The sequence below is a fragment of the Gasterosteus aculeatus genome, chromosome 10, assembly GCF_964276395.1.
Source record: "Gasterosteus aculeatus chromosome 10, fGasAcu3.hap1.1, whole genome shotgun sequence".
NCBI classification, from domain to species: domain Eukaryota; kingdom Metazoa; phylum Chordata; class Actinopteri; order Perciformes; family Gasterosteidae; genus Gasterosteus; species Gasterosteus aculeatus.
In genome coordinates, this window is record NC_135697.1 from 16,665,809 (window position 1) to 16,692,457 (window position 26,649).

At 48.5% G+C, this 26,649-nt stretch overlaps 4 protein-coding genes across 5 annotated transcripts; 2 read left to right on the forward strand and 2 right to left on the reverse strand.

Annotated features, from left to right (window-relative positions):
- The first annotated feature begins 312 nt into the window (after positions 1-312).
- Positions 313-9,333, forward strand: tert (telomerase reverse transcriptase). Of its 2 annotated transcripts, none has more exons than XM_040188876.2 (17): positions 313-1,033; positions 1,835-3,146; positions 3,230-3,419; positions 3,502-3,655; positions 3,818-3,985; positions 4,136-4,297; positions 4,560-4,661; positions 4,734-4,819; positions 4,946-5,062; positions 5,185-5,256; positions 5,629-5,817; positions 5,919-6,045; positions 6,395-6,456; positions 6,615-6,739; positions 6,829-6,966; positions 8,741-8,889; positions 8,971-9,333. In XM_040188876.2, the coding sequence occupies exons 1-16, from the start codon at positions 818-820 to the stop codon at positions 8,842-8,844; spliced, it is 3,324 nt and encodes a 1,107-aa protein (XP_040044810.2). In that variant the 5' UTR covers positions 313-817; the 3' UTR covers positions 8,845-8,889; positions 8,971-9,333. The 2 variants fall into 2 exon arrangements, with proteins under 2 accessions (XP_040044810.2, XP_040044811.2); XM_040188877.2 differs by having other exon boundaries at positions 326-1,015.
- slc6a18 (solute carrier family 6 member 18) lies at positions 7,567-12,704 on the reverse strand. The gene is made up of 12 exons (XM_040188878.2): positions 12,485-12,704; positions 12,005-12,145; positions 11,778-11,915; positions 11,386-11,567; positions 11,194-11,304; positions 11,000-11,112; positions 10,799-10,927; positions 10,560-10,716; positions 10,215-10,419; positions 9,950-10,109; positions 9,708-9,870; positions 7,567-9,623 (listed from the first exon to the last, which is right to left on the reverse strand). The coding sequence occupies exons 1-12, from the start codon at positions 12,624-12,626 to the stop codon at positions 9,396-9,398; spliced, it is 1,869 nt and encodes a 622-aa protein (XP_040044812.2). The 5' UTR covers positions 12,627-12,704; the 3' UTR covers positions 7,567-9,395.
- Positions 12,705-13,486: 782 nt separating this feature from the next.
- On the reverse strand, positions 13,487-16,891 carry LOC144383537 (major histocompatibility complex class I-related protein 1-like). Its single transcript, XM_078081305.1, has 5 exons — positions 16,742-16,891; positions 15,911-16,177; positions 15,539-15,817; positions 14,563-14,865; positions 13,487-14,282 (listed from the first exon to the last, which is right to left on the reverse strand). The coding sequence occupies exons 1-5, from the start codon at positions 16,857-16,859 to the stop codon at positions 14,170-14,172; spliced, it is 1,080 nt and encodes a 359-aa protein (XP_077937431.1). The 5' UTR covers positions 16,860-16,891; the 3' UTR covers positions 13,487-14,169.
- A 616-nt stretch (positions 16,892-17,507) lies between these two features.
- slc39a7 (solute carrier family 39 member 7) lies at positions 17,508-21,903 on the forward strand. The gene is made up of 7 exons (XM_078081303.1): positions 17,508-17,832; positions 19,187-19,659; positions 19,838-20,006; positions 20,319-20,393; positions 20,482-20,610; positions 20,700-20,992; positions 21,086-21,903. The coding sequence occupies exons 2-7, from the start codon at positions 19,195-19,197 to the stop codon at positions 21,338-21,340; spliced, it is 1,386 nt and encodes a 461-aa protein (XP_077937429.1). The 5' UTR covers positions 17,508-17,832; positions 19,187-19,194; the 3' UTR covers positions 21,341-21,903.
- Positions 21,904-26,649: the final 4,746 nt, after the last annotated feature.

Below are 26,649 nucleotides of genomic sequence, written 5' to 3' on the forward strand. Positions count from 1 at the left end.
GGCCCGATGAACAGATACCACATTGGACCCCAACACCCACGCTGCACATTGGCTATACATCACCAAAATCCTTTTTAAGGCCAAGTAGGCAAAGTCCTCGCAGACTTACAACTCTCTTGGAGACATTTGTCAAAAGTAAGAAAATAAAAGAAAGAATTAGCCATGTATGCATGTATTATATGTATTTTATTTTCTTACCATTTTCTTAGTGTGCACGCATTTGCATACAAGGAATTCACTTTGCCTTTTAGTGATGATAGGTTAATACATTTATTAATTGTTGATACCTTACATTAAGGTGATTTCTGGTGCACCATTGTAGAATGAACACACGTTTTGTGATTCAGGTTAGCATCATTAACACGATTGCTGTTTTTGGTAGTATCAAATTCCTAAATACAAATCCATAATAAAAACCAACGTTTAGTGTTATCAAAATACATGGGTGGACAACTCTTCGAGTAGTCTCCCTATTCTTTTTCGTGTTTGCCGTTATCATTAATGTGACGTATTGTGTGTTTATTGAAGGATAACTTTGTCAAATAAAACCATTTATTATGCTTTTGCAAATGTAAGTTTCGAGTCTGTTCGTGAAAAGAGACAACATGCCTTCTCTCGTTGCCTGTTGGTCAACTGTAAAACGCGAGTTGAGTACGCAGCTTTGTGATTGGACCTTTCCAACAACCCGATCTCCCATTGGCCGAGGCTCGACGCGGGCTCTTAAACGCCAGCTGGGCCTCCGAGGCGTGCTGCTGCTGCCCCTCGCGACCGCGTCGCCCCCGGCACGCGACCCCTCGCGGCCCTTCAGCTAGTCGGCATGTCGGCGGCGGACTTCTCCCCGGCGCTCGACATCCTGCGGTCCCTGTACCGGAGCGCGCGGACGCTGGAGGAGTTCGCGAACGGCGTGGCGTTCCGAGACGGCCGGAGCCCGGTGCTGGTGGAGCAGCGCGACAGCAGCCGCTTCCAAACCTTCGCCCGCGGGATTTACGTGTGCTTCGACAAGGAGCTCCAGCAGGTGCCGAGCCGCGACCAGGTGACGGTCGGTTAGCACGTTAGCGCCGTTAGCATAACGGAACGTCTGTCGGAACCGCGGGGGGGGGGGGTTTAGTGACGTTTCCGGTGGCCGGAGTCTTGGAGTGAAGTTAAATATAACGTCATAACACGTTTTCCCCCAACGTTGGTTGTAAAATCGCATTTTCTGGGACAGGATATAATACGTAGGAGTTCAACGTTAACTGTTGCGTGCCAGGGGAACGCGATTGGACCGGACGTCGTTGCTAGGCAACAGCTTCCGTCCGTGTTTACTTCCGGTCCTCCACGGACACATAAAAATAGGACACATCTGGAGAGTGAACTGGTGCAACGTTAAACGAACAGTGATATGCAAAGGAAAACATTTAACTAGTTTGCCAAATAATTTAATTATATTATTATTCAATTATTCTTTATGTCTCATCTCTTGTTCTGACTTTCCACGGTTCTTCCTGTAGTTGGTTCTCACGACTTTGTGCCATTGTTGCATCGTCGCTGTGAACTGTTATTAAAGAGGTTTTATAGATACGTTTAATGACTGTATTATTATATTAAAATACAAGGGAACAATCTATTGGTCAATTGCCGTGTTGTGGTTGATAATGCAACCTCGCCGCATTTACAATAGTAATTTTCATTGTCATTATGAATCCACAAACCACAGATCTGTCAGGTTTCTAAGATAATTAATTTAATTTTCTGAATGCAAAATGAAAAGGAATGCCGGATTTCATCATCTAACTCAAAAGAGACACTTCTTACGTTGGCTTGTTTTCATTCCGGTGTTATGTATTTTATGCAGATCTGCACTCTCCCCGAGCTGCTGGCCTTTGTTCTGAACAGTCTGAAGAGGAAGAGAAAAAGAAACATCTTGGCAAACGGCTACAGTTTTCTGTCCTTGGCTCAGGAGGAGCGAGATGCCGACCCGTTTAAACTCCAGGGAGATGTAACTCAAAGTGCGGCCTACATCCACGGCAGTGACATGTGGAAGAAGGTCGCCACGCGCCTCGGCACGGACCTCATGCGGTACCTGCTGGACAGCTGCTGCCTGTTCGTGGCGGTTCCTCCTTCATGTGTTTTCCAGGTGTGCGGCCCTCCCGTCTATGACAAGGTGTCCATGAGCACTGCCTCCGCTGGGTTCTTTCTGCAGCCGCGGTCCAGGACCCGTAAAGGGGCTCCGTTTGGGAGGAATCCAGGTGCAGTGTCCTCAAAAAGGAAACCGGCAGTTGGGACTCCCACTATCAGCAGTGTGGGTGACAGAAGGGATGTAAGAACGACGAAGGGAAAAAGAAAGAGAGACACTGACAAAAAGAATGAGGAGGGGATTATGACTTCAAGCAAGCGTAGGCGGTTGGGCCGCCATGAGCCCACAAAGGAAATGGCACAAGTTGCCTGTGAATCAGTGGAGGAAGGACAGCCCATGTCTGCGGACGCAACACCATCCATGAAGCCTTTGGAAAATGGCCCCACTGGTTCCAAACACCCTGTCAAAATGCAAACGACTGCAATCCCCTCGGAGGGAGGACCCGGTTGGAGGTCGGGGACTTTCCCCCCCTTGCCTCCCTCGCACTGTTTCATCCGCACACTGGGATTCCTGTACGGGGGAAGGGGCATGCGGGGCTTCCTCCTCAACAAGAAGAAGAAGACTCCCGGTGGCGGCAGGAGGCTACAAGGCCAAGATCTGGTGCGCGTGGTCTTCTTTGAAGGGCTGGCGTATCTGAGCGGAGCGGAGAGGAAGCCTAAGAAACTGCCCCGCCGCTTTTTAAACGTGGTCCCCGTGTTCGGTCGCCTGTTGCGTCTGCACAGGAGATGTCCCTACAGCAGAACACTGCAGAAGATGTGCCCGGTGGCGGAGGCGAGTGATGCCTCACATGGCGAGTTAAGCTCCCTCCTGCCTCAACACTGCGCTCCTCACAGGGTCTACCTGTTTGTCAGGGAATGCCTCTCCGCTGTGGTGCCCCGGGAGCTGTGGGGCTCCGACCACAACAGACTTCAGTTCTTCTTCCGGGTCAGGAGCTTCCTGTCCAGCGGCAAGTTTGAGCGTCTTTCACTGGCCGAACTGATGTGGAAGATGAAGGTGAACGACTGTGATTGGCTGAAGATCAGTAAAACTGGTAAGATCGTCGTAGTAGGTGAACATCTCTCACCTGCCACGTGTGTGTTCTGACCGACCTAACCGGACCGCCCTGGTCTGCAGGCAGGTTCCCGCCCAGCGAGCTGTCTTACCGGACGCAGATCCTGGGCCAGTTCTTGGCTTGGCTTCTGGACGGGTACGTGGTGGCCCTGGTCCGAGCCTGCTTCTATGTGACTGAGAGCATGAGCCAGAAGAACGCCGTCAGGTTCTACAGGCAGGAGGTCTGGTCTAAGCTGCAGGACTTAGCCTTCAGGTACACACACACACACACACTTCTGCAATGGTTTGCACTGGTGCAGCGATGGGACGGGACACACCATCTCTTTGTAATTTAGAGGTCACATCTCCAAGGGTCAGATGGAGGAGTTGACCCCGGCTCAGGTGGCAGCTCTCCCCAAAGCCACCGTCGTCTCCCGCCTCCGCTTCATCCCCAAGACCGACAGCATGAGGCCCATAACACGGGTCCTAGGAGCAGATGCCAAAACCAGGGTACGTCTTCATAATGACACGCCGTCTTTACCGTGTGCTGTGAATCCGCGAGTTACTCTGGCGTGAGTCGGGACGCACCGATAGCGCTATCGAGCTGAGGCTGATATCCGCGACGACGAGGTGGATTTATTCAATTCTGTGTTTCTGTAACACTGTATGCAGCTCTACCGAGGGCGTGTCCGGGACTTGCTGGACATCCTGCGGGCCTGTGTGCGTGCCACCCCTTCCCTCCTGGGCTCCACGGTGTGGGGCATGACCGATATCCACAAGGTGCTAAGCCCCCTCGCCGCGCCCCAGAAGCAGGAACACCAGCCCCTCTACTTTGTTAAGGTTGGTTATCATCCGCCGGTGTGGTAATTGCCCTGAGAGAGACCCAACAAATGCTTGTGATGTTTTTCAGTCGTAATGATACATTTTACAAACAGCGTTATGCTGTAATTTTACAGTTCACTCCATTCTTTCATTTTGTGTGTTCTTTAGGTGGATGTGAGTGGAGCCTATGAGAGTTTGCCTCATGACAAACTCATTGAAGTGGTGGAACAGGCTCTGAAACCCGTCCAGAATGAGTTCTTTATCGTCCGTTGCTATGCCAAGATCTGGGCTGACTCCCACGAGGGCTTGAAAAAGTCCTTTGTTAGACAAGTCCGTCTCTCTCTCACACACACACTCACTCACTCACTCACTCACTCACTCACTCACTCACTCACTCACTCACTCACTCACTCACTCACTCATGGAAAAAAACAGTTCTGAGAAGACAGAGACAGTTCTGAGAAGTGAAGTGCCTTTAACCTGCATTCCCTCTAGTGACCACCAGGGGGCGACTCCTCTGCACTATAGACCTCTATTGCTCCACTGCTCGCGTGTGTGTTGATTTGATGAGCGTCTCTTTTTTTAAATGCAGGCTGATTTCCTGAAGGATAGCGTAGGATCCATCAACATGAAGGGGTTTGTGATGACACAGCAGAAAAAAGGAAAAGTTCACCATGCCGTGCTCGTGGAGCAGGTGAGAGGTGACGTCCCCACATGTGCTTTGTAGACGGGCAAGTTGGCCAATTTATTTGCTTCTGTCTCTCAGTATTTCAGCCCGGATCTTCATGGCAGAGATGCGTTGCAGTTCTTCACCCAAATGCTAACCGGCAGCGTTGTTCAGTTTGGCAAGAAGTAAGTGCATCCATCAATAAACAGCCCGATAGGGGAGCAGCATTTGTTCATGCGCCGCAAAGAACATGTTCACGCTTATTTCCCCCTCTGTTTTACTTACAACCTGACTGTACCTCCGTGTATCAGAACGTACCGTCAGAGCCGAGGGATTCCTCAGGGATCGGTCGTGTCCAGCCTGCTCTGCTGCCTCTGCTACGGTCACATGGAGAACGTCCTGTTCAAAGACATTGTGGAAAAGAGAGGGTACAGCAGCCACTCTCACAGATGTAGTAACACATCTGCAGCCGCAGAGGGCAGTCTCTTTGGTTTTTAGCTGTCTTTGTGTTCACCGGTTTGTGTTCTTTTCCACCCTCTCTGCCTTGTAGATGTTTGATGAGACTGATGGATGACTTCCTTCTGATCACGCCCAACTTGCACAACGCACAAACCTTTCTCAGGTGTGACACACACACACACATTCCCGCTGACAAGGGCTCTCTCCTGTTCATCTTATTCTGCTCTTTTATATCCACTGATCCACTTCCTGGGAGCTTTTTCTCCACATTTGGAGTCCAGTGTAGTCCAGGGAAACTGAGGGAAGGGAAATCAATCCCAGAGATGATGCACGTGTATAGTGTTTAGTTCCCAGAAGATAATACTTGTATGAGCTCATTCACACATGGCTGAAGTTCTAGTTTGTTGGTTATTATGAAGTATTGATCCCCCGTCAGAGTACAAATCCTGTAGCTAATACACCGACTCGCTCTTCAAATCAACCAAACATCCCTTCGATGGAAAAAACGCCAATGGCCCTTTCTCGCTGGGTGTAGCGTCCTGCTGGCCGGGGTGCCCGAGTACGGCCTGGTGGTCAACCCGCAGAAGGTGGCGGTCAACTTCCCGGTGACGGGAGACGCGGTTTCATGTCCGGGCATCCGCGTGCTGCCCCCCCACTGCCTGTTCCCCTGGTGTGGACTGCTGCTGGACACGCGGTCCCTGGACGTCTCCAAGGACTATTCCAGGTGACGCGTCAGAAGTCCTCCTGCAGGGTGGTCCTTGGAGGTTGAGCCACTGCAGTGTTTCTCGGGCTTCTTTACCAGCTTCATGTTTCCGTCTCCCACAGCTACGCGGGCCTGTCTCTGCGCTACAGCCTCACTCTGGGCTCGTGCCACTCAGCCGGCCAGCAGATGAGGAGGAAGCTGATGGCCGTCCTCAGACTCAAGTGTCACGCCTTGTTCCTGGACCTGAAGGTCCTTTTATTTATTTAAAAAACAACCAGCCTTTAATTAGAGAGCCTGTAAAGTAACAGGAGCTCCATAATTGGAGCCGAAAAACATCTACAGTCAACAATACTTGTTTCAATAATTAACCGCCGAAATATGTTGACTTTCACAAAAACTAAATATTTTTTATGACTTACAAAAAACGCAGCGGACTGATGACGTGCGTTACTAGTTAATATCAACAATGTTTTGTATCACGTACAAATGTTGAAGAGTTCGCGTCAAGTTTACCTCTCGCGGCGCGTCGCAAACGCCTCTCGGTTTCAGTCGCATCCCTTCATTTCTCCACGTTCGCTTTCCCGCTTTTCTTTTTCAGACCAATTCTCTTGAGGCTGTGTACAAAAACATCTACAAGCTGGTGCTGCTGCACGCGTGCAGGTACAGAACTTCTAAATGCTAGAATACAACAGTAAGAGATTTGACCCCACTTTACAAAGCAAATGGCTGCTTGTGTGTCGATCAGCGTCTTATGGCACCTTCTTCTAGCTCAGACTAGATACTTGAGGCTCTCTTGACTCCGTCTTCTTCTGCTTTAGGTTCCATGTGTGTGCCCAGAGTTTACCTTACGGTCAGACGGTTGCCAAGAACCCCGTCTACTTCCTGCAGATGATATTGGATATGGCCGAATACGGCAATCAGCTCATCAGGCTCAGCAACAAAGGCAGCGTTTCCCCGTTTCACACATCCGGACATCCTCGACGACGCTAAAGATCAAGTTCTAACGGTTGTCTTTGTGGGTTTTGTCCTCAGGAATGATTCTCGGCAGTAAGACCCAGAGGGGCGTTGTGCAGTACGAAGCGGTGGAGCTGCTTTTCTGCTTCTCCTTCCTGCTGGTGCTGTCCCCGCACCGCCCTCTCTACGAGGCTCTGCTCCCACACCTGCACAGACGTAGGTGGCCCCCCGGGAGCCGACGCAGCGGCTCTACCGCCTCTCCCGGCAGCGCAGGATGTGCCGTACAAAAGGAGCCTGTAGTGACAGATTTTCTTGAGCCACTCGGCAGCGTGCGGGAGGAAACCCTGTTCCTCACTCGCAGTCTTTTATTTAATTATAGATTATATAAAACACAACTCTATCTATATTCCGTCCCCCGTCGCCCATGCATCATTACCCCCACTAATTGCACCTGTGCCCCCATATGTGGACTGTCACACGGCCACACGGCCAACCTGAGAGTGGTACACAAACATCCTGAATGGCTCCTACAAAGCCCATTTCACACAGGCCGCTTGAAAGCAATGTTCTCCACAACACGCACACAACAGTGAATCGTGCCTCCAACAGTGATTTAGAAAAGGGATTCATCGGTTTTAAATGGTTTGGTTGTAGTTCAGTCTTTAAAATGAAAATATCAATCAGAGGTTCCCAAAGAACCCTAAGATTCAAATCTATAATAACTTAAGAAGACTAATCCTCACGTTTGTGTTAAAATCACTCTGGGTTAAAGTTCCTTCATAATGCAGTGAAATAAGAAAGAAAGGAAATGCATTAAGTTCCTGGAGGCTGGGATGATTTATTAATGAGTCACTGGAAACACTTTTCTTTAGTCTGCGCTGAAAGTGGGTAAAGCGAAAGACTAACAACTCATCCAGGTTTTTGAGCGCTTTGTTAACCAAAGCCATCGTCAATGCCTCACTGTTGCAATAAAAACAGAACCACAGTTGCTCTTTACCGGCTAATCATGAACACAGCGGCACTAAAGGTGTTTGCTTAGAGCCGTGGAATGACCCCACTGCACGACCTCACAGCCACTCGGTCACACTGACAAAACGCCCCATGAATGAACCGCGTGAGAACGTCATTAAACGTCTCCTCAGAGGTCGTCCCTTTGAATGGGAGATGGACGAAAGGTGAACCAACAAGACCAGGGGTCTCAAACTCGCGGCCCGCGGGCCAATTGCGGCCCTCGGGACGATATTTTGTGGCCCCATCCTTAATATGAAAGTGTAATGTTAGTGCGGCCCGCAAGTTTTATACTGTAACCCCACTGTCAGCTGCTGTGTGGGACATGTTATGATGTTCTGGTTTCCTACTGTGTGCTTGTCCAGTGAACGTGGCATGCATGTGACTGACATGGGGGGCGGGTCGTGTGTGTCGGCCGAGGTGCAGAGAGCAGGAGGGTGAAATTCAGTTTCCTGCCCTCTTTCGCGCAGGTGATCATGTGACTAACCGTTAGCATCGCTCGTTTAATAAAGTTTTCCTTTACGACTCACACTAACAACACATGAAGCATCTGACGTCACCGACGAGCGTCTCCGTCCATTACTACGCAGCTTCGATTCACGTAACTTCACGTTTGGCTATAAAGGAATTCCACGGTCACATGACCTTAGGTCTCCCCCGCTGAGTCAAAGGAGGACTAGTGTTGTAGTCTCATTCGGACCGATCCCCCAGGGTGGGGTTCAATGACTCCTTTTGAAAGTGAGTGTTAAGTTGTGTTATTGTCGACCATGCCGTTCGGACGCTAGTCTGGCCCGCGTTCGGTTGAAGTGGGCTGCATCTGGCCCGCAGCTGATTTGAGTTTGAGACCCCTGAACAAGACCATCTTCTTCCATCCACATCCACACCTTCTTTAATTCAGCTTTACAGGTGCTGGCGTCACTTAGTTTAGTTTAGTTTTCCCCGGCTGACAATCAAAGCATCTCTCTGCCGTCGTCTTCCACAGGGAAGCGCAGTCTGGAGCGACGTCTGGGGGACGTGCGGCTGGCCCGAGTCCGGCAGGCCACCAACCCCAGGACCCCCGGGGACTTCTTTGCCATCCAGAAGTAGACCAGCAGCCAGCGCCAAACGCCGCGCCCAACGGGACGTTCAAAAGTATACGTCGGCATTCACATATTGTCATTGTGTGTTACAGTTAATCAAAATTAGAACTAGAATTTCCTGTCTCATCCTCAGATTGGACATCCGTGATTCGGAGGTGTCTGATCTTCAGTGTTCCCGGATAAGAGGATTCTGTGACGAGTGTTGAGGAAGAACTTTTAGAGAAAGACAAATGTTCATCGGTCATAAAACTGAAGTGATAAGATCTCCGTCATAAACGATACACACATGGAATGGAAAGCCACTGTGTTGGACCTGGCCTGGTCCCATAGCTGTTTGTATCTCTGGACTTTGACTCACACTGGGGTAGTTTTTTGTATGTAAATTCAGGTGACAGCAGGAAGCTTCAGACGAGAACACGCTGCCGTCATTTGTATCATGTAGAGTTCACAACAATGTATGAAGGAAAGTTCAATAAATCCACAGTTGTCCGTTCCAGCTCATTCCTGATGACTGTAAACATGCACCACTGGTTATACGATCAGGATCGTCCTCTTTGTTCAGTGACGGGACTCGACTTGGGGAGCCCTCGGGTTCTGCTGGTCGCGCGGCTCAATCTCGAAGCCCTCATTGCTGGAGGGATTCAGGTCGGCGCGAGCGGAGGACCTCTTGATCAGGTGGTACAGCGCCACCAGAGGGATGGGAATCACCGGCACCGCGGAGAGGAGGATGATGATGGCGAACACCCAGTCTGGATAAGGCTTCACCTCCGTTTTGGGGAATAGTTCCTGAAGGAGAAGATAAAGAACATTGTTCGCTGATGTTTTTTTCGTGAAGTGCCATCTCCGTCTCAGAACCCTGGACCTCCTTACGTAGGCCGGGTTCCACGTGCCATAGGAGGGGCGCTCTTGTATCCGGGTGACGACGTAGGCGATCAACACCACCAGAAGCATCAGAGGACTGATCACCCTCCAGCACACCTTCCAGAACAGGTTGGGCTTCTTCCCCGTCATGAAGTAGATGTCTTCACTGAAGCTGTCAGGGGAGAAGATGTTTCATCAGCCTGGGACCTCCATGTTGTAGGAATCTCATACAGAGAAGGAGGAGAGGTTACTTTTTCATGCCGTAGACGTAAATGACTGCAATAATCTCAAAGAATGCAACGATGAGCAGAGGGACGGAGCCCACGTAGCTGTTAAAGATCTCCACCCAGTAGTTGCCGGAAGCCATGGTGAAGATGAGAGCCATCGAGAAGGCCATCAAGCAGGTGACCGCTGGGGCAGCAAGGAGAAGAAAAAAAAAATTATTTTTTTCACAGAGGAGGCAGCAGGAAGATGTGTACTTCTCCAGACCCCCCACACACATCGCTTCAAGCCCACCTGTTACGAGTGCGTTAGGGATCCACACAGGCAGCAGCTGGAGGTCTCTGATGGGCGTGAGGACGCCCTCTAGGTTACCAAACATGGAGGAGAGACCCAGGCTGAAGAGCATGGTGAAGAACAGTATGGCCCATATCTGCGCGCCCGGCATCTCCACCACCGCTTCGCTGAACACGATGAAAGCCAAGCCGGTGCCGGATGCGCTCTGAGGGAGAAGACGAGCAAAGGGATGAGGAAGCACCGACACACTTTCACGCACGTTCCCGCACGTAAGAGTAGGAAAGACATTTGGAAACATGCATGCTCATCAAATGCTCATCGATAGCGGAACCTTCGCTGCAATACCTGGTCCAGAAATGTCTGTAGCTCACAGGGCCTCAGGTCCAGACTAGCCACCTCACTTGGAGATGTACGGTTCAGGTACTCCAACCAGTGGTCGTAGCTCTCTGCTGTTATGTTCTGGTCCGAAAGCTCAAAGAGGTTGGTCAGAGCCAAGATGTTTCTGCAAGGCAAACGTGCCTCTTAGTATCAGCAAGAAAAAGCGATGCGTTTCTGAATAACCCAGAATGTGTGTGCATACGCACTCCTTCATGCAGGAGTTGTAGGCGGAGTTGGCTTTAAATCCCAGGATGGCGAAGATGGGAATGGCGCCGTAGAGGGACGTGGCACTGTTTATCACTCCTACCAGCACGGCATCCAGCTCACAGTTGTTTCTAAAGGACACGGAACAGAAGCAGGAGTCACACACAAATCATCCCGATAAGGCCCACAGTCGCAGTCAATACCTCTCTTTGTTGTAGCTGGAGAAAGCTATGAGACCTCCAAAGGCTACAGACAGCGAGAAGAAGATCTGGGTGGCGGCGTCCAGCCACACCTGAGGGTTCTTCAGCACCTCCCACTACGGGTAAACACAGCACATCGGGTCACCCGGGTCCTACGATCTCACCACCGGCCGCGGAACCCCCGTGGACGAACTCACGTCCGGGGTGAAGAGGTAGACCAGTCCGGCGGTAGCTCCGGGCAGAGTGAGGGCGCGGACCAGGAAGATGGTCAGCACCAGGTAAGGGAAGATGGCCGTCACATACACCACCTGTTGCAGACAAACGCACGCTTTACAGCCTCTGCTGGGGTGCGCGCGGCGCCGTGTTGGGTGTGGAAGCCACGGACGGACCTTCCCGATGGACTCGATGCCCTTGATGAAGCAGACGTAGACCACGCACCAGGCGCTGGCCAGACACACCACCAGCCACCACTGCAGAGAGCCGCTGGTGCCGATGTCGGTTGAGATGTTCAGGGTCTCGCGGTACCAGAAGTAGTTTGCCGGAGTGCTCTTCACACACTCTGCGTTGTAGCCTACATGAACGCACGCGCAAGCAGCTGGATCTTAGAGGTGCTAAATACCAAACCCAGAGCGTCGATGAGGCAGTAAACATCTGTTAGTGGTATCTTTATATGTTGGGCCTTAAAACAATAAAAAAAACACATCCAGTAGTTTTCCGTTGATATCTGAATTTAAATGTGCAGAGATTAGTCAGCAGCTAGAGCGACCGGTACGTGTGTTACCTGTGAGGTTGTCGCTGGGAGGACACTGGCTCCACGGCAGCGGGTTTTGGAAAGAGTGAAAGAGGTACCAGAGCACCCAGGCAAGGAGAGTGTTGTAGAAGATGCACACCAGCAACGACACTAACATGGAGGCGATCCCTGCACACGGGGAATACGGACGATGAACAACGCTTACGATAAGTTCTCAAACGACAAAATGATGTCACCAATGGTTGAAGGCCACCCACCGACTCCACCCAGCAAGGGGGAGATGGAGTTCCAGACCCCGATGCTGCCCATGCGGAGCCGCTGTCCTATGGCCAGCTCCAGGTAGAGCAGGGGGAGGCCCTCGAACACCAGGGCGATCAGGTAGGGGATGAGGAAAGCACCTGGAGACCCCACAGTTAGTCAACAACGCTGTGAACAACGTCAGTAAACAAAGGATTCCCCTAAATGAAGCCATGTTTTTTTTTTTCTCAGTTAAGCGGAAGATGGAAGAGATTTCACAGGGAAATCTGAGGCGTAGAAGACGGTGATGAGATTCATCATTATGACGATGATTGGCCAAGTCCAATTCATATTCGATGATTACACCGTGGCAGAAAGAAAACCCGTTCAGTTCAGTTTCTTACTAGCAGACAATATAAAGTGTATAAGTGTTGGAAATCCAGTTTAAAAGAACAGCGAGGTAAACTCAATGGATCTGGTGCATCATGTCAGCCTCTCACCTCCTCCGTAGATCTGGCACAGGTAAGGAAAACGCCACACGTTGCCGATTCCCACTGCAAAGCCGATACACGTCAGCAGGTACTGGACCTTGTTGTCCCACTCGGGTCGCCCCTCCATCCCAGGATCGTTCGCTTTGCCCATCGTCAGCCGGCAATGAGCAGTCCGGCTCGAGGCTCGCTGCCTGCAGAGGTGCTGTCCCTCCGCTCGGTTAATCAGTGGCAGCTTTCGGTTACGCTTACAGACTTTATTGGGTTTTTTTTAGGAGGGATTCAGGTCACCGGAGTCTCTTGTAAAAACATAAGGCATGAGGATTTAATGGTTAAGCGTTCCGTGTTTGTTCAGAACTTTCAGCGTACTCAGAATGAGATTAATGGATAACCTGGTGATGCCGTTTTAATAAAGCAATGATCTGAAGCGTTCCGACTGGTCGAAGTCAATGAAGAAACACACAATTGAACAGGTTGTTGTGCTGCTGTGCAGCTTTTACTAATACTCCTTATCTGCAGCTAAGAAAATCAGTAATAAAACCATAATGTCCATATGTTTCTGTGATAGCGAGCTCGCGTTCAGTTTGTTCCCCCGTGACTTAATAAATACCTGATGTGTTACACTGGTTCATTGTGTTTTATCTGATCTGTACATTGATTAACATTGAACATTAGCCTGTTTAAGACTTTGACGTTTCTTGAGTATCACAACAATAAATGAAGTTGTGCCAATAATGACTCCAAGTATATTAATAAGTCAGTATACAATATAATATAACAAATAAGCAAATATTAGGTGTCCCTGTAGGGCCCGTCGGCCAAATCCAGCCCGGGTGACTTGAATATTGTGAGAATGACGCTCCTCACAAATGCTTCTGCTTCTTTCATATCGAGTATGATTATACAACGTGGAACACAATCCAAAGCATTATGCACGTCACCAAGGAAACCAGCTTCTGCTCTTACAAATGAAAACATAATGGTTTGATGACGTTAAGATAAAAAAACAAGACAACTCTTCATGTTTAATGCTGTATATGAACTGAACACTGAACAATTAACTCAAACATGTTTCCAGCTTCAAACCGTCTCTGACAAAGTAAACTGGACATTTCTCACAAGCACATTGCAAAGATTTGGGGAATCATTTATTTACTGGGTTAAGATTCTGTGCACTGTAATCACCGATGGAACTTCACTAAACTTCACACTGCACAGATGCACAAGGCTGTAAAAGCCAAGGACATTTACTTCATGCACTAAAAGTGCAAATCTATAATTAACATGGTATAAAATACTTTACAGAATTCACTATACAAGGAACATCTGTCTACATTGCACTTAAAATAACCCGGGTAGCTACGTTCAGGCCACTTCAACGCTTCTGGTAAAAAAGTGGACCTGCTCAAAAAAAGCACACACACGACGTTCTCCCGTAACTTCACTATATAATGTTTGCTGGCTTGTATCATCATCATGGGTCAGATGGCCCATTCGTTTCACCTCTCACAAAGGCTGTGTGTGTGTGTGTGTGTGTGTGTGTGTGTGTGTGTGTGTGTGTGTGTGTTGCAGATCATATTGGTGCGTCTCTCATAGTCGTCATATGAGGCAACATCCTGCTGCATCAGCCATTGCTCTCCACACGTTTCCCTCTTGGAGAGAATCCTGTCTAGAAAACAAATGTGATTTTGTGGAGCTCAGATTCTTCTTCTAATCGTCCTCCTGAAGAGAAGGATGCAGAAGATGGCCGCGAGCAGAAGAAGCCCAACAACAACTCCAACAACGACGCCAACCACACCAGCGCGATTCTCTGAGGAGACAGAACATTTGCATTGGGAGGTTCAGAAACACTCAGTAGGTGAAACTAGTTGCAGAGCAACCAGATGTGTTCTACCAGCTTTGTTAACCTGACTGATGTTTTCTAGGGTCCCACACGCACATATACAAATCATACACACAACATCCCGCCGGGGACATTAAAGCTGACGGTAACATTCTGGCCTTAAACACACCAGATTCTTTGTCTATTCAATTAACAATGACACCACCTCTGAAGTCTCTTTGCAGGTCACATCTGGTCTCAGTCTCACCCTGGTTGGTCCTGATCACTGCTTTGTCCAGTTTGGTGACGATGTCGTCCTTCGCACCAGAGAGACGGACCACGCAGTCGTACGTGCTCCAGGCTTCGGGGGCGACTGACGCGAGTTGCAGCGCGACGCTCAGCTGGAAGGATCCGTCGTGGTTGGGGAGGATCTCACCGTGGTCCACGTCCTCGTGATGCTCCACGCCGTCCTTCCTCCAGAACATCATGGCTGTGTTGGGGTAGAAACCTGTGGCGTGGCAGGTGACCGGAGAGGAGGGAGTCTTCTGGAGGAGACACACCGAGGGGAGGTCTTGGGGGGGATTTTAAAAAAAGAAGAAAAAAAAGATGACTTTTATCATGTGATTTAAATGTCACGCTTTCCACCTGGACCACTAGGGGGAGCCCAAGTCTCCTTCATGAATATATTACACGGCTCACTGAAGTATTACTAGTGAGGTTCTGCACTACATCAGCCATCCATCCATCCATCCATCCATTGTCAAACCGCTTATCCTGCACACAGGGTCGCGGGGGGCTGGAGTCCATCCCAGCCAACTTCGGGCGATAGACAGGGTACATCCTGGATTGGTCGCCAGCCAATCGCAGGGCCACACAGAGACATACAACCATTCACACTCACATTCACACATCTACGGGCAATTTAAAGTCCCCAATTGACCTGATCCCCAGAGCATGTCTTTGGACTGTGGGAGGAAGCCGGAGAACCCGGAGAGAACCCACGCAGACACGGGGAGAACATGCAGACTCCACACAGAAAGGCCACTGGGCGGACCTTCTTGCTGTGAGGCGACAGTGCTAACCACCACGCCACCGTGCCGCCCTACATCAGCCATATGTTGGACATTAATCAATAACAACGGGGTCAGATTCAAATAAAGTTCACAACTCTTTTACCTCATCTCTATTGTCTGCTTCTTTCTGAAATGAGTAATAGTATTTGTGTCTGTCACGTGACCGTGTACCTGTTCTCTGCAGGAAGCTCTTCCCACACTCCACGTACTTCTTCAGCTGCTCGGGACACTTGTGGATGTAGTAGTTCCTATTGAACTCCAGTCGGGCCGCGTCGGAGTCCCATCGGCGTTTGGTGATGAACGCCTGCGGGCTGGGAGCCGTCCACGTGAGCGTCCGCAGGTCCAACGCGATGAAGTCCTCCCCGTCGTAACCGTACTGATTAAAACCCACGACCTCCCCGGTGGCGTTATCCCACTCACAGCCGTTCATCCTCTGCAGGACGTGTGCGCCTGAGGGAGGAGGCGACATCGCAGCACGGACCACTGCGTCAACAGATCACATCTCCAGCGCAGACGCAGGACGGGCGTGAAAGGTGCCTTTACCTGCAGTCCGGTTGAAGCGCTTCTTCAGGCCGTCCATGTGGCCTCTGAAGACCTGCTGATTGACAGAACACTTCTGGGAGTACCACTCCCCGAGTCTCGGGTCCTTCTCTATCAGATCCCTCATCCAGGCCTGCTTGGGCTGCGCGGTCCTGATGCTGCTGTCACAGTAACCGACCATGACCTCGTCGACCATCGCTGCTCCCACAAACTCCGGGAAGTTTGGGAGGCCAGAAGTCGAGGTGAGGAAATATTTCAAGGAATGTTTCGCTGCAGGAGAAATACGTTTTTGGGAACTGAATTTTTATACATTTTGTGCATGTTTTGTGTTGTCAATTCCCGAAATGAACTGACAACCAAAGTTAAAGTTAATAATATGTAAAGAGGAATTTACCATTATGTTGAATCACAATGTGTTACTGAAGGAATATTGTATATGACCCACTCTTGGTACTTATTTATGTCGAGTACAATAACACATTTTTTATAGCCTCATTGAAAGTGTAATCGCAATCAAGAGGGAGCAGAACCAGAACCTCAAAAATCAAGAAAGTACAATTTCTTCAAGAGAGCCAAACTACAGGGGGGAGGAATCTCAAAAGACTTATTTCTGCAACTGTGCACTTCGGGGTCATTTGAAGTTTAGCTGTTACTTTAGCAGTTCGCGTCCTAAATACGAGCGGTACATAATAATATGTTAATGCCCAATGAATACGTTCGACTTTTTGAGGTGACGCACTGAAAGTGAAAGTGGAACCTAACGACGCAGCACAATGACGATGGACCTTCTACGTTCTACACTGACAATACTAACAGGGAAGGATGTGAGATTACCTGTAGCTGCAACATGGCAGGACAGGAGCAACATAAATAACTTGTCCATATTGTTTTGATAAAGAAGCCTCAGGTTTAATAAGGGCGACTCGCCCGAAAGGACTTTGATAACGGACATGCGCAGTTGACGCGGCGCGTCATTACGTCATAAATAGTTGGAAGTACTCAAATACCCATATTTTGTTTGAATAAAATTGCGTAGTTAGCCGACAGTCCACCACTTTATTGAGAGATACAAAAACATCAGTTGACTTCATGAAACGTTTTATCATTTTTTATTAAGTTTCTACATACGTAGAATAAGTAAGTACCAAAGGTAAAGCTACTCCATGCAGAATAGTCAGATTCATATACTACTGGAATTGAATTATTGATGTAAATATAACTTATACCCCTAATGTCGCAGCTGGTAAAGATGAACTTCAAGTTATACTTCTGGAAAGCACAACTTGCTATCACACATAATTATAAGGGAAGTTTCTAATAACCGGGATCTGCAAAGTAACTACAACTGTCGCACACATAGACATTATTGTATGAGCCAATGAAATCTGGCGGAGAAGAAGAGTAAAGTAGCTTAACGTGGAAATACTCGAGCAGGCTACAGATCCCACTAAACTGGGCATCTTTAGTTACATTCTAGCACTGCATGCACATACAAACATGAAGCATTGTGCAGCTGTGCTGCTGTGCTGCTGTATGCGGACCTACATCCTGTTCTCCTCCAGCAGCCTCCAGTGATGTGGCCACGCGCCAGAAACATCTCGCGATATTTGAAGACCTGAGACCTCTTTTGTCATCACAAAACCATTCAACCGGAATCCAACGTGGGAGCTTTTACATATAAAATGAATGTTAACACAACTTCACATCACATAATAATCGTCTCTTGATCAAATAAAACACAGGGGAGCGCTGAATAGAGGCACGCGCGTGAGTTTAAGGAGTTCTCGCGAGATTTCGGTGTTTACCCGAGTAAACGCCACGTCCTACCGGTAGCATCAACGTAGACTAAGTATTCGCGGTTTATCAGACGCATTGCACGCAGGACAGACAGCCATCCAGCGGGCAGCGATATCCGACACATCCCGGTGAGAATTGCTTGTTTATTTGTATCACTGTCTGTCGCAGCTAGCGGTGTCTGTCAGCAACACGTTAGCTGGCTGGTTAGCTAGCTAGCGTTAGCTCGTAAAGCTAGCAGGCGTTTCTCTCTCAACGTGTGTGTGTGATGCGCGCTCGTCGTCTGATGACTGTTTACTGGGGGATTAAAGTCAACACGTTTCAAAGATAACAGCGTTGTTCCGCGAAGCCCTGAGCTAACACGAACACGAGTTAAAAACGAAAGCCGGCTCCAAATCCCACTGCTGAGGATGGGGACAGTTCGCCCCAATAATCAAACATCTGTTAACGTTACCGCTACCCGAGTCACTGAGATATGTGAAGAGAAAGTTATGAGATGCACTTAAAGCGTTTCTGTTCTGCGTTCATCATAAAGGTGGATTAAGGAGTAAGGTAACTTACACCACAAGCCCCATCCACGTTAACGTTAAAGTGATGCACATATAATACTGTAACAGTTTAGTAATCTGCATTATGCATGCTTTTTCAATGTTTCAGTCAATCTTAATGTCAACACTATTACTTCACATAGGCAATGCTGCAAATGCGGGACCTTTTTCGCTGAGATATTGGTGCTTTTTTCTTTACACACCGATGACCGTGGTGCAGCACAATGAGTCCCACTGCAGAATGACGATGCAACGTGAATACCTGCCGCGTTGGCACGGTCACACTAACCGGTAGAGCTGATGAGGAGAAGATGGCACAGCCCGTTCTCCCTGGTCACTGCAACTCATTAGATTACACACACACACACACACACAGGGGGATGTAGTTTAACAGAGTGTGAGGTGGAGCAGACAATCCTCCCACGCAGAACGTTTGGAACGTCTGCCACGCTGGAACCAAACCAACAAAACCATTTTAGCAGTGGTTTCTCACAAATAAATAGATACAGTCACTAAATAGATCATTTGTTTCCTCACGTGTTCTTAACGGAGCAGCAGCGGCACACTAAATGTTGAAATAGCGTGTTGTGCGTTCTCTAAAATCACACCTGTTGCAACTTACCGGTTCTTTCTGGAACGGACGCCTACTTGCCTGATCTTCAGTGGATCTGTTTGTTACACCTTCTGTGATGCTCCTTGATGGTCTAGCGTGTGTACGTGTGGACATCACACCAGTTGGGGGCAAAGTGAAGCTTATTTTTATTGCAATTGTATTCAGAAATCTGCCACGACAAAGAAAACAAAGTGAAGCTATTGTTTTCTTTGCACAAAAAACATTTTTTTGTTATGATCGGTGTAAACGGTGCGATTGGGATCAATCATCAGAAACGTGTGAGTTTTGATACTTTGTCTTCACTGTTTCTCTCTGTGTCCAAAGGGGATAATATGGGCTGTGTACTTCTGCTGTCACTGACGCTCCTGTTAGCCGCACATTCAACCAGCGCCCACAGCCATTCCCATGGCGACCACGACCACCACCACCACGGGCACGACCACCACGGGCACGACCACCACGGGCACTCCCACGGGGAAGACGACCAGGAAGATGTGAGGATGTTCCACGGAGCAAGCAAGTGGAGCGCTGAGGCCAACGTCCCCCACCACGGGCACGCTCACGACCACGGGCACGCTCACGGACACGACCACGGGCACGCTCACGACCACGGGCACGCTCACGACCACGGGCACGCTCACGACCACGGGCACGCTCATGACCACGGGCACGCTCATGAGGAGGATGTGGTTCGAGTCCACAAGGTGGAGAGTGGACATGCACACTCCCACGGAGGGGAGAGGGTGAAGAGGGAGGCCGCAGCAGAGAAGAGGGACACGGTGGAGCTGTGGACACAGGTGAGGTCATCGGTTACAGCGGCTTAGAGAAAAGAGACGCACACGCTGAAGCCATAGAATCTAGTTGTGCACAGAAGTGGTTGGTTATCAGGAGGTAATCGGCCACCAGATTCATTCTCCTCGGAGCAGGCTGCTTCCTTTCCGAATTCTGAGTTCCGATGCCGTTTCCTGTCTGCAGGCCATCGGAGCCACTCTGCTCATCAGTGCCGCTCCTTTCCTCATCCTCTTCCTGATCCCGGTTCAGTCCAACAGCGACCAGCACCAGAACCTGCTCAAGGTGCTGCTCAGCTTCGCCTCAGGCGGACTGCTGGGCGACGCCTTCCTCCACCTCATACCGCACGCTTTGGGTGGGTAGTCGATCCGTAGACGTTTCTGCTTCATCACTAATCTGTCTGCCGATCAGTTGTTCTCTTTTTTTCCTCCTCAACTTTGAAGGTGCGTTGCTGTTGAGGTGCATTCATGTTGTCAAATACTTGAACATAAGAAGGCTGCGTCAGAGACAAAAGGGGCGTGTATATTCACGGCGGCGGACGTACCGCCGAAGAGACGGCGCTTCCTTCCCCGTCGACCCGAGGCTGGCGTGAACGTCTGTTACCCCGGCGCTGACGAAGCAACGCAAAAGACACTAACGTTCCCTCTTGTGTTTGTTTCGTGCACAGAGCCTCACTCTCACCACGGAGAAGAAGACCACTCGCACGCGACTGAGGGGTCACATGACCACGGCCACTCCCACGGTACGCAGTAACCGCCCCTTTCCTTCCTCCAGCGGAGCCGGCCGCCTCCTCGTGACACGATAATGATGTCATCCCTCTGCCTGCACAGGAGCGGCGCACGCTCACATGATGTCCGTGGGCTTGTGGGTGCTCGGCGGCATCATCGCCTTCCTGGTGGTGGAGAAGTTTGTGCGAGCGCTGAAGGAGGGCCAGGGACATTCCCACGGCCACTCGCACGGTACGGACGGAAGGTTTTGGCTTGTCACTCGCCGAGTATTCTCACGGCGACGAAGACGGTCACGTTAGAACTTTGTGCCATATTTTTAGATGCCCCTAAGGAGAAGGACAGCGATGGCGAGGACGAGAAGAAGAAGAAGCCCAAGAAAGAGGGGAAAGCGAGCAAAGACGCCGCCCCCCGCTCAGACATCAAGGTGTCGGGCTACCTCAACCTGGCGGCCGACTTCACGCACAACTTCACCGACGGCCTGGCCATCGGCGCCTCCTTCCTGGTCGGCCCGACGGTGGGCGCCGTCACCACCGTCACCATCCTGCTGCACGAGGTCCCGCACGAGATCGGAGACTTCGCCATCCTCGTCCAGTCGGGCTGCACCAAGAAAAAGGTGGGGCGCACAAACTGGAGCGCGTGAGTATAAGAGGAAAGGAGTCCCCCCCCCCCCCCCCCCCTGCGTAGACTGACGTCCCTCTCCCATCAGGCCATGTGTCTCCAGCTGCTGACGGCCCTGGGGGCTCTGGCCGGCACGGCGTGCTCCCTGCTGGCGGAGGGCGTGGGCGCCGCGGCGACCGCCTGGATCCTGCCCTTCACGGCCGGCGGGTTCGTCTACATCGCCACGGTGACCGTGCTCCCAGAACTGCTGGCGGGCCGCTCCAGCTTCGGCCAGTCCCTGATGGAGGTCCTGGCGCTGCTGCTCGGGGTCGGCATGATGGTGCTGATCGCCGAGTACGAGTGAGGCGGAGCGGAGGAGGAGAAAGAGGATGGAAAGAAATGCTGTGTCCTTTTTTTTGTAGTTTTCAAGTGGATCATAATTGGCCTGGGGTGTGTTTTTTTTATTTATTTTTTTTTTTAAATTAATTCTGCTTTAGGAGAGACGGTTTTTCGTTGTATTAAGTGATCACATCCCTGATTTTTGTGTCAACGTTTGTTTTTCCGCCTACTTTAACAACAAAAACTTGAACTGGAAAGAAACGAGCCTGATGGGAACGTTTTCGAGGAACTACTGCTCCGCCTTTGGGACGGGGGGGGTCCGACCATTCAGACACACTTTGACTGCGAACTGACGCCTGGTCTCCTCCCAACGCGGCTTCGATGCGTTCATCTTCCAGCTGTGACTTTCTATTGTTACGCAGAGCTGAGTCACTTTTACGGGATATTGAATGTTAATATCTTTTACATTCCACAAAGTCAGTCTTGTGGTTTCCACAAATACTTTAAAATCATCAAAATCTTTTAAGGTTCAAAACCCGACGGCTGTGATGATTATCCCCAATAAAGCGTCATCATTATCAACGGTTACTTCTCGCCCTGTTCTCTCATTAATGACTCTTGCTCTGGTCATACCTTCATAAAAATATATCTAACAGAAACTCAAGCTGGAACATCGTCGTTGCTGCGGTTTTCAGATTCGACCAGAAGAGGGCGCAAGATGTCTGTGCGTTCAACGCTACAATAGTGTGGAAGGATAAACGCACCAATCCGCCGCCGTGAAAAACCAGTTGTCCCGCCGATGGCAAAATGAACGTGAACATATATTTATACAAACAGTTGTTATATAATTACAGGTCGATAAGAAGCTCGTTCCTGGGGGGGCGTGAGTGGGCGTCAGCGCTCGAGTCGGAGGGAAGATCGGCGCTGCACATTCTGTTGATGAGAGTCAAGTACGAGGCAACCTGCTTGTGACCACATCCAAAGGAACAGTGGTGACTATTTGAATCACAAACATTAATCCCGAGAAGGAGAAACGATCCTGTGCAAACAGAAGAGAAGTCTGGCTGCTTTTGTTTTGTGTTAAATCCCACCCCATCGATCGCCGTGTGACCCCCGAGGTCAGCGTTGCCTTCGTATTCGCCCAATGGGTAACTAGTGAAGCCATTCATTTGCAATGAAATAAATACTATGTTGCAGCTAAAATGGAAGCTGAAATGAGGAACTGAAAGCAACGAATGAACCGTTCATGTTCATACTTGCTAAAACATCCTAACCAGTAAGTTAGGAATTGCTTCGCGCACACGTGGAAACAATCAGAAGGTTGACATTAATTGCTAAACGTGTACCCAGGTAACCTAGCAACCGGGCCTCGCCATGAACAGAATACACCTGCATACCAAATACTGTGTCGCATCGTGCCCCACTCCTAAATGAAGTGGACACGACAGGCTGCCGTCCGTCACCGCGGTGATGCTCGTGATGCTCGTGATGGTTTTTCTGAGAAGGCCCTGATGACGGGGAGGTGCAGACAATGGGCTTCACGCCTGAAGAGGACGCGCACGCCGAGGGCTATAATTGGAACACCACCGGATGTGACGGGTGGGTTTGACCTCCATGTGAGGGAAAATAAAAGGTCACGCCTTGTTTTTTCATTTTACCCAGAGATGTAAACGACTTCAGGGCAACATTTCATAAAGCGAGCTGAGGAAAATTAGGCTTACAGCCCGAAGCAATTTCCTCTTTTTAATCCTTCTTGTAAAGTATTCTGTCATTTTAACTTAAACAGCCTTTGTCATCATTAAGGCCCTTTAGTAGCGGTTTATTAAGTAAATATTATGGCAGCACTCCACGGCCCGATTGTGAAATGTCCGATTATCCAGCTCAAGTTACCGACAATGATTGATGATCAGACTCAGATCTCGGTTCCTCGAAGGCGGATCGGCGCTCAAACCGTCTCGTTCGTTTGAACCAGGTGTTAATGATCAGGATAATTGTCTTAAGTTAGAAGGCGGAAGATAAAGACACATGAGGCAAATTTAATTAAAATTAATTAAATCATATGATCATGGCAACAACTGACAGCGGCCTCTGCGAGGCTACAAGCGCCACAAAGTATCACACAAGTTAACATGCGTGTTGGTAAAATGTAACGGCTCATTGAAGTGCCTCGTCCCTCTAATCAACCACATTATATCTCTTTAAATGTGTCTGCCGGCAGGAGGCTTCATGGATGATCATCATCAAATGAGAATAATGATCTCAACTCTTTCACAACATGTAGATGAAAATAAACCCAAAGAATCAACTTGATACGAATAAACAGGATATAAATGATGATGTATGTATCATATGTATCAGCTTATGTATCATATGTATGTAGATGATCATATAGAAGTAGGAGTTTCATTATATGCGTGTGAATGTGTTTGTGAGAATCATTGTATATCCATTGTTCGTAATCAGACATTGCAGACATTGCAGACGTGGCTGACAGGCATGAACACGTATCATCCATCGGCATGCGGAGGGATAATTAACTGTAATCCTTCATTGAGGTTATTTCCTTATTCTGAAAACCACAAGAGACGAACGCACGCAGAAGGGAACAAACAGAAGGGCACGTGGAATGCGAACCGTTCTCATTTGAAGGCGTGTAATTACTGCCTTCTTAAAAGCAGTATTTATGATTCTGCAGAAGCAGTTTCAAAACGGTGAGAAATAAAACTGGAATGTTTGACATCAGAAACACGAACCTAAAGCTCGTAACTTTATATTGTTTATATCGCTAACTAAAGAAATGCTAATCACTCAATGCACCCAAACACTTTTCAAGCCTTGGGAATAATATTTCACTTCGTAGTTTAATTGACATCATGAAAAGATTAAGAAAAAAAAGGAGTAACTGCTCATCAATACTTTACTCGCTTATGAAATATTCCCCCAAAAAGCGAGACTAGATGATTTTTTTAATACTTTTATCAGCTCCTCCTCTTTATGACAAAGCACGTGTAATTTATTCCTCCTTATGTCTTTTTCTAACCACGAGGTCACAGGAAGATTCAGTGTTGATTTTGAGAACTATCCAGGAGTCCATGAAGGTTTGTTGAGATATTAACAAATGTAAAATTGCGTTTTTTGTAGACTAGAGCATAAAATGAGATAATTTCTTCGTTAGTCCCGCAGCGGGGAAATATTTCACATTGTCTTCATTAACAAAAAAAGCAATAAGTTGCAGGCTTCAGAGGTTTGATTGTCATGGAGCCCAGTGGTGGCGGATGAAAAATCGTAGGTAGACAATCGAATCAATGTGAGCAAAGGTCCCAGGTGGATTTAACGCAAAACAACTGAGGTATCAAGAACACATCAAATGTTTAATATTTATTCCAACATGAAACAAAAGCAGTGAATAACACTTTCATCATTTTGTCACCCTCACAGGCAATTCAGTATAATATGATATAACAATAATAATAATCAGCAGGGAATAATCTGTACGTCGTCTGCTTGAATGGCGATAACATCTGCGGCCTCCACCAGAATGTCCTAAAACACGAGGACAGGACGTGCACGAGGACAGGCAGGAAAAGCAAAAGCGATGTATTTTGCGCAGATATCATATTTTACAAATATTACTTTTTGGGCTGCAGGTGGGCGACGCCCCATCGGCCTCCATTGGTCAGCCACCACTGCTGACTGTTGTTTAATTTAATTGGATAGCAGAAAGCGCAAACAAAGTAACAACAATACTTCTTTTATACATCTCAATTAAATAATCCAGGTCACATTGTTTAAATTGCTCATGTCCCATGTCCACACCCTTTTACCCTGCGGGCTGCAGCTCTGCAGAACCACCCCCCCCCCCCCCCCCTCCAGAAGGGAGGAACAACGTGACCCTCTGCTTTCTGTGAGTCACTCCTCTGAGCTCAGCGTGTCCCATTAGGTCTCATCATATCTTATTACGGCCCACCGACTCCTCCCCAAATCGCCCGCGTGACGTCGGTTTGGGACAGTTACGACGCGGAGATCCAGTTTATAGAAACTGCAACGTAACTGATACCCGTTTGCTGGCCAGCCCTTTTTGAAATCCGATATAGTACTTGGATACGAATACCACACTTAGGTCGGTAGGTAAATAAACTAAGGTCGGTCAACAAGTCACAAAAAGCAATGCTGGGCCTTTTTAGATGTTTGGATAAGTTTAGGGCGCCACAACCTCTTGGCGTGAAGGTATTTGAAAAGTATTTTTGTTCTGTTTTAAAGGTTCATAGTTGTGGGACGCCATGTGGGTGAAAAATACCCGCTGGTTTTGGATGAACTGTTTCCACCGTGTCATTATAAACGTTTTAGTAAAAATGTAATCAGAGCCGGCTGGATGTCGACAGATGTGTTTTTAAAGAAGTGGACATTCATCCTTTCATGATTCCTGTTCCCCAGAAGGTGAATCATGTCATCATCCAATGTGAATCAGTCAGAAGGCAGTCAAAGCTCAAGTGTGTCACCTCACAAACAAACAAACTCCTGGGCCCGGATTTAGTAATCCTTTTTTCTGCGATCCGCGATCACGTAATCCAGCTTACTTTTGTTTTTCAAAGCAACATCGGATTGGATCAATCTGATCCGGATAGGAACTTTTCAGGATCACCAAATCTGGATAACCAGTCCTCCAACAGGATAGGAAATCACAAACTATAGATATGTAAAGAGCAACAAGTAGAATAGCCAGTGTGGGGTCAATATGAGTTTATTTTTATTTGAAATGAAAACACACACATTTAAAAAACCCGCTCATCTGAGACCTACAACACAAACACTGTACATTGAGGATATTTATAACAAGTTTCAAATATAGATGAATTGAATTAAAAAAAAAGACTTCATGTCAAATACTCCACAGTAATTTCAGACTTCCACATCTGATGTGGAGCGACTGTGTGAGCGTCTGGCCTTGGTTTGCAGCAGTTTGGTGAGAGTCAGTTGTTTCTCTGCCAGAACGAGCAAACAGGACGAGCAACAAGGGACGAGCAACAAGGGACGAGCAACAAGGGACGAGCAACAAGGGACGAGCAACAAGGGACGAGCAACAAGGGACGCAATAGTTAGACATTTCTGATTCGGGTTTGTTTTGGATTTCAAAAATCAGTGATTGCCATTCTTTGCATTTGTTTGGTTATTCTGTAATCATTGCATGCATCACTAATAAATATCCTAAAAACAAAAATATTTTCGATTGTGATGAATATATATATCAATTAGTGACAGAATAAAATGTATTGTTTTTGGTCAATTTTGACAGCTGTTTGTGGGATTATTTTATGAGGCCAAACTCTTTCTACT

Coding starts and splice junctions, on each gene's coding strand:
- tert (XM_040188876.2), top strand. CDS start 818: ATGTCGGCGGCGGACTTCTCCCCGGCGCTCGACATCCTGCGGTCCCTG. Junction 3,420..3,501: donor CTGCAGGACTTAGCCTTCAG/GTACACACACAC, acceptor TTTGTAATTTAG/AGGTCACATCTCCAAGGGTC. Junction 6,457..6,614: donor GTGCTGCTGCACGCGTGCAG/GTACAGAACTTC, acceptor CTTCTGCTTTAG/GTTCCATGTGTGTGCCCAGA.
- slc6a18 (XM_040188878.2), bottom strand. CDS start 12,626: ATGGGCAAAGCGAACGATCCTGGGATGGAGGGGCGACCCGAGTGGGAC. Junction 11,305..11,385: donor GCATCGAGTCCATCGGGAAG/GTCCGTCCGTGG, acceptor TGTCTGCAACAG/GTGGTGTATGTGACGGCCAT. Junction 9,871..9,949: donor TACGTCTACGGCATGAAAAA/GTAACCTCTCCT, acceptor CTCCCCTGACAG/CTTCAGTGAAGACATCTACT.
- LOC144383537 (XM_078081305.1), bottom strand. CDS start 16,859: ATGTCCGTTATCAAAGTCCTTTCGGGCGAGTCGCCCTTATTAAACCTG. Junction 16,178..16,741: donor CTGCCATGTTGCAGCTACAG/GTAATCTCACAT, acceptor TTTCTCCTGCAG/CGAAACATTCCTTGAAATAT. Junction 14,283..14,562: donor AGTGATCAGGACCAACCAGG/GTGAGACTGAGA, acceptor CTGTCTCCTCAG/AGAATCGCGCTGGTGTGGTT.
- slc39a7 (XM_078081303.1), top strand. CDS start 19,195: ATGGGCTGTGTACTTCTGCTGTCACTGACGCTCCTGTTAGCCGCACAT. Junction 19,660..19,837: donor CGGTGGAGCTGTGGACACAG/GTGAGGTCATCG, acceptor TCCTGTCTGCAG/GCCATCGGAGCCACTCTGCT. Junction 20,993..21,085: donor CGGGCTGCACCAAGAAAAAG/GTGGGGCGCACA, acceptor CTCTCCCATCAG/GCCATGTGTCTCCAGCTGCT.